Source organism: Battus philenor, unplaced genomic scaffold, assembly GCF_028537555.1.
Source record: "Battus philenor isolate CCGP_79_NKW_IND1 unplaced genomic scaffold, ilBatPhil1.0.hap1 SCAF_2, whole genome shotgun sequence".
Taxonomy (NCBI): Eukaryota; Metazoa; Arthropoda; class Insecta; order Lepidoptera; family Papilionidae; genus Battus; species Battus philenor.
In genome coordinates, this window is record NW_027181682.1 from 1551311 (window position 1) to 1565873 (window position 14563).

The following is a 14563-nucleotide window of genomic DNA, read 5'->3' on the forward strand; positions in this document are numbered from 1 at the left end:
AACGCATATTATATGTCTTATCAGGTAGATAAGGATTGTCGCTGCTGATATTTTAAAGGTTATCCGGCGTTGTTAGGTTTTATTAATTTTTATGTAAACTTACATTTATGTATTCATTAATACACAGCAATTTCTACTTTCATATATTAACAGCGAATTTATAGAATATATATATTTTACTCGTGTTGAAATCTTACATGGGATACCATAAGAGAGACGACGGTGTCACTCTCTACCCTATCTTCCTGTTTGATTTCTACCTCCTTTCTCTAGCGAATACGGGATAGCTAGGCTAGCCTAAGTAGAGAAAAGAATTCGTATTACGTGCTAACAAATCGTCGTTTCAGCCCATAAAAGCCTTTTCCAATGCATCTGCCTCCCCCAAAGACATAAATGGGGGGATATACCGTAATCGCCAAGTTTAGCAGGCGAGATGGTTATTGGAATGTCATATTAATATGTAGAGGGCGCAGCTGAGCATTCTCTGGAAGCATATTTGTGAGAAGTAACAATCTTATATGCACAAAGTGTGAATTATATAAGATTGTATCACAATAATCAAGCCCGGGACCATTATGTAAGAAGGGGAGAGAGAATTCTTCCTCAGCTACTGCAGGAAGGTGGTGTAAAATGCCATTGGTAAAAATAAAACACAGTAATAGATTCAAATAGACTTAAATATGAATAAAAAAGTAAAACAAGCACTAAAATATAGAAATAAAATATATAAAGTAGTACCAAAAATAGTGCAATAAACAGTATAATATAATATGATAATCATAAAGAAAATATGTGTTAAATGTTTGACCAATAAATGAAATGTTGCAAAATAAAATAGCAAGGAAACCTAGAATGTAGTGATTGAGGATGGATGTATGGCTAATGGAATGAAAGAGAAAGACTGGGAAAATTGTAGAATGATAGAAACATTACGACAGATAATATGATACATGAAAGAGAAGAATTATAATAATAAAAAATATGAATAAATTATTAGAAATAAAAAGTCCCTGTCCCACACGAGATAGGGGAACGAGGGGTCCACAATAGCGGAGACCATTAAAAAAAATCAAGCCTGGGACCTACGATTTCAAATCAGGTTTTGTATTTGATTATAAAATTTTAAACGGATAAGCGATCGAATATATAAAAGACTACTACATCCTCTTATACACCGGAAGCTCTCAACGGATACATTAGATGTATTACAAAACTCATAGGTATGTAATTTAAATATAGAACGGTTATATTCTAAGAAGTTTATATCTAATGTGACAACAATAATCCACCGGGTGTCTCTGTTTAATGTACAATTATTTATATTACAATTACTATAATAAATTGTCCAATACTTCAATTATTTCGAAGATATAATTCTAAAATTTCTTTCTTATTAATAAACTCTTTGCTTTTTTATTGACAATTGCAAGTTATTACAATGAAAAGCCTTTTAATGTATCTAAATTAAAAAATCTATCAAACTAAAACTTGTATAAGAACCTATATAACTGACTAAATGGTAATATTCTATATAGATTTGAGCATAAACTTATTTTGATTGTTAAAACATTGTACAAATGTAAAAAAAACTTGTCAGTAAATAGTTTTTTTTATCTGCAACTTACCTTTGTAATGCTATTTGAATTGTTTCAATCGATAAACGTCTTATGAAAAAATAAATAAATAAGAAATTAAACGTTAATTAAAGCCTTTTATATCTAGACAGAAGATAAACGTTGCGTAGTACAAAAAATAGTAGTAAGTTAAAAAATAAAATATGAAAAAATTAGACTGCAATATACGGTATGATATTCATTCTTCTGATAAAATTCCTCTGCAGGTGAAGACTCCAAGGATACCTAGTTCTCTAGATCTGGCTTTTTGAAACAAATCTGCACCGGCGATTTTAATTACTTCGTTTTCCCATCTTGCGCAGTGTCTTCCTATCTTTCTTTTTCCAAGTGGGCCTGTCCACTTTGTAACTTTTTAGGTCCATCTCTGATCCATTCGTGCTACGTGATCAGCATTTCCATTTCAGAGTTAAAACTTGCACTAGTCAATTTTTGGCGTTTATGGTTTCTCTAATTTATGTGTGTCGTATTTTCTGGATCTTTTGTGCAAGGCATAAGCTGTTTTTCAAGATCGAGATGATGACCGGGAATTCCCGCAAACTATTTCCTCGATAAACCTAATATGGTACCCACTTACGCCGTGTCTATAACTGCCACATCAGATGAGTAGTTCATTGAGTCAATAGCCTTGGGTCTTGGTGGCAGCGAAACTCCAAGCATATCCCTTTATATTGCTCCCTAACCTTGAGCCTTATTATGAAGCTCATTGTAAAAGACCATATCCTGGATCCGTATATCATATCCGACTACACACTTTGGTCAACGATCTTCATCTTCAGACATTGCGATATTTTAGATGAAATATTTAGGGGCTTTCCAGTGCGTTTATATTTCGATTTTATATTATAATAATATATTACTTATCCCATCAATACTTTGAAAAAGATGTTTGAAAAGTTTTTTTATATTTTTGCATAAAAAATTTCTTATAGTCCTGAGTTTTATCGATTCAAAAACGCTTTTTGGCTAGAGTCAATCTTGTTAAATATTTTTGTCAAAAATCACTTAGTTGTCGGAATGCTACGCGATAGAAAACAAGCACTTAAGTTTGATTTCTACCTAATCAATTGCCAGATACAATACATATAAACATACCAAAAATTACCAAAGATATCTCGCGTCGGCTCCAAGTCTTCGTTAACAACTGTCTTCAACGTATTCACAGTATATACTGGCCTGAGAAAGTCTCCAACGTAGATCTCTGGAAACGCTGCGGTGAGATGCCGATCGACCAGCAGATCGAACGCCGCAAATGGAACTGGATAAGCCACACGCTCCGAAGGTACCCTGATCACATACAAAGGCAAGTCCTAGAATTGAATCCTCGAGGAATGCGAAGACATGGCTGCCTAAAACAAACCTGACGAATGATCACTGCAGAAGTGAAGGCAGTTGAAATGACGTGGAGCGAAGTAAAGCGCGAGGCTAAGACCGCTCGGGATGGCGTCGTACAGTGAACGCTCTCTGTCCTATCTTGGGGAAATAGGAATAAATGATGATACATATAAACTAACAATCGAATGCCTTATATATCCAGCGATCGATGCAGAACGTTAAAGCTTATTCAATATAGCTTTCCATCTAAAACAATAGGATAAAGATAAAATACATCAATAGAATGCCCAAATCCGCGTGGAGTTAATAAGGTCGGCAGAATGGGAAAAAAAGAGCGGGCGGCGAGTCTCGCGTGTTTTCGCAAGGAACGTCTCATTAATTGTACCATACATGGAACCTTTCATGAGAAGACGGTCTTTTATACGGGTTTAGTGGACATCTCCGAGCTTGTGGACATAATTAACATAATATTTCATTTTTAATAAACCCTCCTTACGTTTAAATGTTCAACTGTTCAATATAAACTCGCCAGAATCTCCTTGGACCTCTTTGTCTTGTCGAATTATCTTAATTAATTGATCTTATAAACATATTCACCTTATATAATATCATTACAGTCCCTTGTTATACAAGATTGGTTATTGATGTAATAACATTAAAGAGCAGGGGCGGCTCTAGCTCGTGGGAAATGAAAGCCTGGCGCCCCCCAGGCCTGACCTCCCCCCCCCCCTTCCTCGCGGCTATAACAATTAACTTTGCCGTCGTAACAAGAAAGTGTTTTTTATATTCCAACAAGCTATTTTATAAGTAAAGTATAGCTTACAGTATGGTATTAGTTACGGCCTTTCTTCTTATGCTACTGCCGCCACCGTGTTGGCTGCCTGTTTTTGTCATATTTTTTTTTCTGACCCCCGCTATTGGGGGCCTCTCGTACCCCTATCTTGTGGTGGGACAGGGTCTTTTTTGAGCAATTTATTTTTTTCACTTAGTTTTTTTTTATTTCCGTTCTCTGCTTCCATTCTTCACATGATCTTTCATTCCATTCTTTTATACCACATTTCTTCTTTCTTACCCATTTGCTCTGTTCGTCTATCATTCTTCCCTTTTTCTTTTTACATTTTTTGATTTATATTTTTATTTAACATTTTTTTTTACACATTATTACTTAATCTATAATTATTTCTATCACAGTTTTGTTTCTATTTACGTTTTTAATCTATTTATCTTTTTATACTTTGTTTGTTTTATTTCTTTCTATCGCCCTTTTGGCGATCTCTTTACAAAGGGATATGAACGCCTGTTTGTCATCGCCGCCTATCAGGGAGGCTATTGTCTCCTCCCTGATTGTCATATCATATTATGTCCAAGACGATGTTCTTAGCTATCTCAGGGACCACCGTGGCACCCCCTGAGACAGCTGCACACGTGTGCATTGCACATCCTACACTATAGGTTAAACCGCCTCTGTTAGAAAGGTAAATGTGAAGCTTATATGTAGTCTATTAACATACAGTACATCCTATATAAAATCAAAGGTATCTCAAATAATAAATAGAGCTGCAAGAAAAACATTTTCCAAATATAACCTAATAAAATAAATTATTGTTTACTATATGTCCATGTAATTTTTATACTGACAGAAATGTTTATATACAGGTTGTTTGAAAATTGGTATGAAAGATATTTCTGACAAGTGTGCTTTACATTTAACCGTTTTAAATTTTTATACCTATTAATAATCTGTCTGTATCTTCTATATATTATTTTACTAGATATAACGATTGATGTAAGATATATTTATATCTATTTTACTATATAATAAATTACAATTTACAAGCAGAACTTGATTTAAAATTTTCATATTCCCACAAGGCGTAAGTCGACATGTCTTGTGGTATGTGTAAATGAGTGAAACACGAAACGAAGCCGAGTGTACACAGAGATATGCACACGAACTTGAATATACAAGTTTGTGTTCATATATCTATAACTTCAATTCACCGGAAGTAACAAATTTTCGGTGTAACATACAGAAGTAATTAAATATATTATATATTACCCCACCACGGGGCATCTTCAGGAGTTATGTTACACCGATTAGTGCCAAACAAAGACTCTGTGTTTGGCACTAATCGGTGTAATATATATATATAGTAATACCCCGCTTTACGCGAGGGATACGTTCCAAAAAAAATCGCGTTAACTGAAATTCGCGTATAACGAGGTTTATGATTAAACATAGTCAAAAATTATTACAAAAAAATACAAATCATTTTAATCAATCACTTCAATTCTAGGAACACTTTATGCAACACATACTCTTATTTTTTACGGAAAAATACATCTATTGTCTTTTGGGTAACGTTTTGTTTACGTCCTTGTAAAATACGTTCATAACACCCAACACTGTTTTTAATTATTTGACAGATGGTCAAGACACGATAGAGAAGTTGATGACTACATTATATTTATACGCACTCTTTCGCGTAATTCGAGGCATTTGAGGGCAAAATTTGCAATTCGCGTTATAGTGAAACCGCGTATAACGGGGTCGCGTAAAGCGGGGTATTACTGTATATAAGATCCAAGCCAGCATCTATTTAAAGCATTATATTTATTACTATTTCCTTTGGTCACGTGATAATTTTTGAAAGACGTAAACGATATCGGATGTCCGATGTTTATTAATTGTATATATATCGTGGCATTGTCTAATAGGTTCAAAATTCAAAGTATATCTAACATTAAGACATAGTCTATGACCTTACATCGTCCTATCTTCAAATGTAACAGACAGACATAACTAAAAACCTGTTCTAATTCAACGTTCACTATTCGACTGAGTCATCGTCGACACACCCGCGGGACTTCCGACCGCGTATTTGTTCTCTTAATGCATTTGTTGTCTTCATTAATGTCTGGAACATTTCATTATTTGTGTCAAGATTAAAAAAAAACTATCGTGGTAAAAGTGGTAAAAGAGCATTTTGTTCACCTCCTACATATACACCTATATATATGTATATATATACATCAATATGTGTGTGTATATATGTATATGTAAGTATTCTTGCATGTATGTGTTTATAGTAATGTATGTATTTGTATGTACGTACATCATAAACAGCGCTCTACTTCATGTCTCTCATCTCCATCCAAAGGTTGTCTGGTAGAGATCGCCTCGGGCGATAAGACCGCCTCTTGTACCATATGAATTGTTTCTTTTTTTCCTATGTTTATTGTCTACGGTGTACAAAAAAGTGTTAATAAATAAATGGATATCTTTAAAAAACATTCCTGATTCGATTTAGTTAAGACATACCGACTATAGACCTCTTCATTGCTCTTTGAGCGACTGTGAGGTCTAACCGAAGAGAGACCACGTTTCACTGATGTCGCCAACTTCAACGCACGTTGATGGACATTTTTTTACTACACTGAGGGTTATTCGTAGACGAAAGAAGGAACCGAATCCAACAAATCGACAAGTCGGAGTAACAGAGGGGAACATGATGAGCCAAGATATGAACGTCCACTCATAAGGTAGACAGACTACCTCCTCAAGGTCGTCTAAAAATGCTTAACGCTGGTCGCTTCCATGCTGTCCTGTTGAAAAAGCCTAAATCCTTTTCAAAAGAGCCTTCAAAACCAAGCACCAGTTACATAGCAATATCAGTATTGATTTATAAAATTTTGTATAATATAATTTCAGAAAATGGAACTTCTACACGTCATCATAAAATCGGGGCCATCACCGAGACCGTTGGCCTGGTCTCTGGAGATATCACCGTCGGAGACCAACGACGACTGGCGCATGGTACGCGCGTTCGGAGACCGCGATCACTGCAAGAGACTTTGGGATCTGAGACCGGAACGTCGGAGAAGGAAAGCCAGAGGAATAAACCGGACCAGAAGATCAGCTAAGCCGACATGTTCTACTCAATTCGCGAGTCCGCGGCCTCTTGAAAATGGGGAAGTAAGTTATTTGTTTCATAATAGCAAAAACATATTCATGACTTTTTGCTATTTAATATCGGCAGGCGTTTTTAAAATTGTATACTCTTTAAGTTTACTATCAACGCTTAAATTTAATTTCAATTGTATTGTACGCAAACCAGTCAACTTCATTTAATAGTTTATTTTTTAAATATTTAATATTTCAATAATCTTTTTATAATAACCTTTAAACTTTACAATAACTTGGAATTTAAATCTCAATCCTTTAAAAATAGTATAACGGAGAAAGTAATAATATTTTGTTTTTCCTCTATTATCTTATACCTAAATTAGTTATTTATACCTTCGATATATCCTGTTGTATTTAAACGATTAAAAATACGTAAATAAATACTGGCGGAGTAATCTCAGTAGATTGTCTTATTTTCTGTATTTATAGACCGCTGCGCTGATAATTAGCAATCGTTTGCATTATATAAGTATACATTTTTATTAACTAACTTTAAGAAATAACTTCGTTTAATTAAGTTTTTTTTAATATGTTGTTAATTATAATGTGACAAAAACTCATGGGACAAAATGGCATCTATATACTATAGTTAAATGTAAATAAACTTAAAAAAATAGTGTTGAATTTTTATAAAAAATGCGAAGGAACCTTTCATCTAACCTACCATCATTTGCTAACGGGCTACGTGTTAAACATAGTATATCAAATACACGGGACTTCCCCAATATATATTAGATTGTTTTGAACACTTCGAGTAATTAGTCATACAATTTTTGAATGGCTTTATCTTCAGTTAAACAATGAATCATATATTATCTACGATTAAATAGATTGCTTATTTAAAACATGATTCACTGTTTTCCGATAGCATCGCAATTAAGTTTTATCATGAAAATATTTTTTTGAACTTTTTTTTATTTCTTTACTCCTATTTATAATTTTTTTTCAGCAGACGAACTTCCAATTCAAGGTATAGGCTTCCATAGGCACGCGAGAATCTTTCGACTTCAGTGGCCATCGATTGAATGGGCGATGTTTCCTGCCTACGAATACTTCAAACGCTACTTCCTCAAGCTACCTCTGTGTCTCTGGTTATTCAGTGTATCTCCTCTCCTCATTTTTGATCTGATCTCTCAGCGAAACTCCGAAAGACTCTTTATAAGACAAACAGTAAAAAAGTGATCACCCTGAATAAGAAAAGGACTAATATATAGCTACTTCCGCTATGTAGCAGTAGTCGTACAATAAAGTAAACCGCCCGACAGCCCGCTGATAAATGTGCATGCGACAACTACCACCGTTAAATCACTCGACACGTGTTTCATCCCTCCACGGGGCACCCTCAGGAGTAATGTTACACCGATTAGTGGCGGTAGTATGATATATGGTGGTAGTATTGTAATTCGCACTGTTTGTCGCATGCGCATTTATCAGCAGTCTGGCGGGCGTTGTACTTTATTGCACGACTACCACTGCATGTGCGGAAGTGGCTAAATATTGGTACTTTTCTTACTAAGGATGGAATTCCGCGAGGTAGCGCCGGATTGCATTAAATATTTATTGTTTAATTCAAGACAAAGCCATTCAATAATTGTATGACTAACAACTCGAAGATTTACCTAAGTTGACTAAGATGGGAATGGTAGCAGTAAGACCTGGCATCATGGTGACTTTTGGGAATCCTATGCCTTGCAGTGGGTGTCTATGTGACATGATGGTATAATTATTTTATCTACAGATGCACGTGGCGATAGGCGAGGGCGTATCGGCGCGTCGCGTACGCGTGTCACTACGCGCTTCACATCCGTCGTCAGCGCGTCAAAAGTACTACACGGTGCGGGAGCTGACCCTGGCAGCACGCTGTCTTTGCCACGGACACGCCGACCGCTGCACCGTAGGCGCCGACGTGAGACTTCTTTTCTACCATGGATTTTATATACTCACTAGCTGATCCCGCAAACGTTGTTTTGCAAAAAAAATTAAAGTTTTTAATTAACAAATGTAAGATAAGGGTTGATCGTAGAGGGGTGAAAATTTAGGTTTGTATGTATTTTTGTATGCTGTATCATAATAAAATAAAAACAAAAAAAATTGTCTAAAAAATTAAAAATAAAATTTAGGGGTAGACCACCCTTATCACTTTGGGGTATGGAAAATAGATAGTAGCTGATTCTCAGACATACTGAATACGCATGTAAAATTTGGTAAAAATCGGTCAAGCCGTTTCCAAGAATTTTATATATTAGATGTAGCTTTTCACTGTGATACTATATCGTCATATTTAATGAAATCAGGCGTTACCTCGCGGAAGACCATCCTAAGCAAGAAAAGGTTATATTTAGCCACTTCCGCACATGCAGTGGTAGTCGTGCAACAAAGGGCACCGCCCGCCAGCCCCCTGATAAATGCGTATGCGGCAAACAATGCGAATCACACAACCGCCACCGCCAAATTACTCAACACGTGTTTCACCCCTCCACGGGGCATCTTCAGGAGTTATGTTACACCGATTAGTGCCAAACACAGAGTCAGATAGGACGTCCCCCTCGTCCAGTCAGGTAAAGTGCTGGACGCAGCGGGATCAGCCAGGTTTCACCCCTCCACGGGACATCTTCGGGAGTTATGTTATACCGATTAGTGCCAAACACAGAGCAACTCTGTTTCTCTGTTTCGCTCTTTTGCCGCATACGCATTTATCAGCGGGCTGGCGGGCAGTGCATTTTATTGCACGACTACCACTGCACATTAGATCTGTATCTCGTCTGATGTTGATCGATGACGAGGTTTGCCGATACGACATGCTCGCATAGAAACCTATTCACTATTGTATTGAAGCCTCCTAAGATATAATTGTCTTTAAACAATGACATTACTGAAAATGTTAGCGCGTTTTTAGTATTTTCCTTATATTTAAGAAAATGTTATACAAAACAATACGAAAGTTTATACAATACAAATGTATATAAATAGATAACAGCATACATTACCCAGCGATAAATATTGCACATCGACCTTTGGAAAGAGACGTTCCGGTGATTTCGGCTTCGTAGAGCGTTATCTCTGTCGCACGAAATACAACGACTGACAAAAGGTATTTAATGGAATCAGGCGTTACCTCGCGGAAGTCCATCCTAAGTAAGAAAAGGACCAATATTTAGCCTCTTCCGCACATGCAGTGGTAGCCGTGCAATAAAATGCACCGCCCGCCAGCCCGCTGATAAATGCGTATGCGACAAACAATGCGAATCACATAACCGCCACCGCCAAATCACTCAACACGTGTTTCACTCCCCCACGGGGCATCTTCAGGAGTTATGTTAAACCGAGTAGTGCCAAACACAGAAAAGTGACACACACAGAAAAGTGTCCCACACTACCTATGTGACCTTTTGTCACATAGATAGTGTGGGACAGAGATAGTGCTCTACGAAGCCGAAATTAGCCAATTGTCTCTTTCCAAAGATCGATGTACAATATATATGGCTGGGTACTGTATATAGTAGTAATTTTTCATTGTCATGGATCTATATGCAGGGGGCTGAGTGCATATGTATGCACGGTACATGCGGAGTGCACTGCCAGAGGTGCTGCGCGGGAGGTGTTTGGAGGCCCGCAACTCCGTGCGACCCGCTGTCTAATCAGGACTGCTTTTGCGGACCTCGTGGAAACTGTTCATATGACGACAGTGGTGCCATTATTTGCGTCAACTGCACGGTAAGCTTTATTTATTTTAATTTAATATTGTCATTTAAATATTTTTTTCGCAAAAAAAATCACAAATGTATAGAATTGCCAGCAGGAAAAATTCTGTATTAAATAGGAGTAAACTCCTTTTTAAACCACCGTATACGTAAAAACGTCAATTGTAAAGGCTTTCTGCCAGAACCAGGAGAAAGACGATGGAAGATAAAGTGAGATGCCTGATTCTACACTTTGATTCGAATGTGGTGTTACTATTGCTTGGACTGTATTTTTTATTTACATATAGATATTTAACTTCATTGCGTTCCGGTGTACAGGAAATAACAGCTGCAGTGCGGAAGCACAAAGATTGAACCGCAGCTGAGTTAAACGACAAACATACACACCTACTTGATATAGCTGTTCCGCTTATCTATTCTCTTCTTCACGTGACATAAGCACTGTATCGGGTTCTTCAATAGCTTATCACAACTTATAACTTAGATAACTTAACAGATATATCAATATGAAGGCTTAGCGAACGATAGCGGTTAAAATACGTTTCGAATCCGTGTGCGGCATTCTTGACGCGTACAGTCTTGACCAATCACAGAACGTTCTCTTCTTAGTACATGCTTAAAAGTAATCATGTTCTTAAGATTTGGTCTAACGTATTTCATTCAAGGCAGAAATTAAAATCAAATAGAGGGAGTTAGTGTGTTCATTTCAAGTGTCTATATGTCACTATTTTTCTTCATAAATCTTCATCATCATAATTATGTCAGTCGATGGACGACTTATTTCAAAGCATTGGTCTTCCTTAGAGATCTTCACGATGACTATTTGTCGCCATCTAGTGGCGGTTTACTTACCTTACGTATCTCATAGCCGTCGAGCCTAAAGAAATTCAGATTGTGTTTTGAGCAGTGCGTTGAAGTTACACAAAATAATTACTCCATCTCCTTTTTTTCCATCGGACAACAAGGCACATTTACGACATCCGTACATGGTTGAATTTCATTTTATATTGTGAACAGTCAAGGAGTAGAACAACCTACCAGCTAAAGGAAAAGACAAGAAGAAATTGTGAGGAAATAAAGGAGAAAGAGTCCCAAAAAAACCTACCAGCTTCATTGTTTCCAGCTATCTATAACTTGGGAGTTTTCAAGTCAAGCATGTAGTATTGTAAACCTGATCATCGTTTAACATCAGGCGAGACAGAGGTCAAATGCTTTACCTATATTTGATTTTTGAATATGTGGTATTTTCAGGACAATCGCGCAGGACCTTTGTGTGATAGGTGCTTGTTCGGTTATTACAACGCCCTACCTGATGGACCTTGTGTTCTTTGTGAATGCGATCAGGAAGGTTCAGATGGTGAGTTTAAAAGATTTTACATGGAGATTTTCTAACCTAAAAAATAAATGCGGTAATGTAGTAAAGACTTCATGCTGTAAGAGATTGCCTCGTGTGATAAGACCGCCCATTGTACTTTTTTTGTATATTATTATGAAACTATTTAAATGTACTATATCGTGTACAATAAAGAATATTAAATAAAATAAATAAACATATAATATTGGCATTTCAGGGTCCTGCCAATGGGATAAAAATCAGCATCGTGTACAATGCAACTGTAACAAAGGATACACCGGAAATACATGTGATACTTGTGTTGATGCTAAAGCCTCCTTTCCCAATTGTGTGGTGGAAAACACCACACCAGCTTGCAGATGTGACCCCAGAGGAATAACTGATCCAACTAGGGTCTGTGATGAAGTTTGCAATTGTAAGGTACGGAAGATATATTTTATGTTTTATTCTCCAGTGACAGTTGCAAATGTAATTTCGATACTCGCGATCTTATATAATTTCATGCCTAGTATTAATTATATAAGATTGATAGCGCACACATATAACTGACAAATGTTGCAATTATTATATCTACCTGTATATATTGTAACTAGTCAGAATTTTCTCGAATTTTAATGCCATTTGTAAGTTAAAAGCTGTATTTATTCACGGCACCGAGATAATAAATAGCCACTTAAACTAATTATTCATGTAAGAATCCGTAATAACGGGAAGAAAAGACTATAATTCCATGAATATTGCTTTTCTGCAATATCCAATGACGTGCTAATTGTTGCTTTTTATCGCTCTTTGTGACTGACGAGGCGTCAGACGGCTAAACTCGTCCCCGAGACTGCTCTTTAAATACTGCTTCTAGGTTCGACGCAGGTGCGGAGGAAGTAAAAAAACAATTAATCCACCTGAAGCAAAGGCTTCTATTGTTGTACATATGGTATTCCGCCCGAACCACCATTTGCAAGCAGCAGTGAAAGGTTCTATAAAGCGAGAGACGCACAAACCTGCTTAATTTTATTGCCTTAATTACTTCACCTGTTCCTTTTTAATATCGCACCGTCAGCCCCGATAGTGTCGTTAGTAGGATTCGTCTTTTGTTCCCGACGGGCTGTTTTGCGAATAATTTTTGAGTGTGTCGTCACAATATCTTTGGAGGAAGCCTATGCATCGCAGTGAGCTATGAGCTGAAGCGATAGCAGTTACTAATTTGATTTAAAACCAAGGATCATTAAAAAGTAATTAGGGTATGAAAAGGATAATTTAATTTATTACAGGCAAATGTGGTTGGAGAAAGATGTGATAATTGTGCCCCGGGTCATTATGGGCTGAGCTTGGACCTTCCAGCTGGTTGCAGACCTTGCTACTGCTCCCACGTCGCGGACACCTGCACCGCTGAACGTGAACCTGGACGTGACGTAAGTGCTCGACAAAAGTCTGTAATATTTAATGGATTCAGGCATTACCTCGCGGAAGTCCATCCTAAGTAATAAAAGGACCAATATTTAGCCACTTCCGCACATGCAGTCGTAGTCGTGCAATAAAGTGCACCGCCCGCCAGCCCACTGATAAATGCGTATGCGACAAACAATGCGAATCACACAACCGCCACCGCCAAATTACTCAACAAGTGTTTCACCCCTCCACGGGGCATCTTCAGGAGTTATGTTACACCGATTAGTGCCAAACACAGAGTCAAAAGTCTGTAAAATTTTTCTGTCTACTTATAAGGTGAATTTGTTGATAAAATCTATTTCTTTTATTTATTCTTACAAATCAACTTCATCTTCTTAATCACCGTCTAATAAAAGGCACTTCTGCCAAAGCCTCTTCCTGACCTCGAAGTAGTCGGTTTAGTATTTTTCTGGTATAGCCTTCAAGATCTTCGATTCATCTCCTCAATGCTAACAAAACGGCGTCCCCGCATTGACAACTTGGGTTTGACTAAACGGAAGTCGTACGGAGTTAAATCAAACTAATAGAGCTGATGATGAACAATATGAATCGAGTTTTTGATGTTTTTTTGGAAAAAAATTCAGAACTCTCGCGTTTGAGGGACAACAAATATTCTTCAAAATGGATTGGGCTGAGTGAATAATGTTACTTCTGACAAACGGACGCTTGACAAATGTTATAGATAGTCCTATTAACATTACAAAAAACTGATCTGCCTTCCTAAGCCGGGGCTTTAAAACGACAATCTCACCATACTTTTTGATCGAAGTAGTATATGCCTTTATCATATCAATTCACAGCAAAGATAATAAACTATTTGAAATAAACAAAAGAAGTGTTAACGGCGATCTTATCACATATTGGGATTTTTCCTGACAAACACTGAAAAAATAGGGTGAGCGGTCGTGTATATATATATATATATATATATATATATATTTATATATATATATATATATATTTATATATATATATATAGCAGGTAAACCTCCCCATAAATTTCCATTATGATCGGTTAGAAGCTGTCTGCATCCAGTGACTTCCGATGATCTTTACCAGGTCCTCCGACCACCTTGTTGACAGAACCTCCTACAGATCTTTAGACCCTAGCGGTCATCTTCTATGCGGT

At 36.9% G+C, this 14563-nt stretch overlaps 1 protein-coding gene across 1 annotated transcript in view; it reads left to right on the forward strand.

The window, feature by feature from the left end:
* wb (wing blister) overlaps positions 1–14563 on the forward strand; it is a 242419-nt gene that overhangs the window by 82765 nt on the left and 145091 nt on the right. The window contains exons 4-9 of the mRNA XM_068765113.1: positions 6679–6942; positions 8672–8839; positions 10468–10647; positions 11886–11991; positions 12206–12408; positions 13257–13397. Coding sequence (XP_068621214.1) covers positions 6679–6942; positions 8672–8839; positions 10468–10647; positions 11886–11991; positions 12206–12408; positions 13257–13397 — 1062 coding nt within the window. The remainder of the gene's footprint in view (positions 1–6678; positions 6943–8671; positions 8840–10467; positions 10648–11885; positions 11992–12205; positions 12409–13256; positions 13398–14563) is intronic.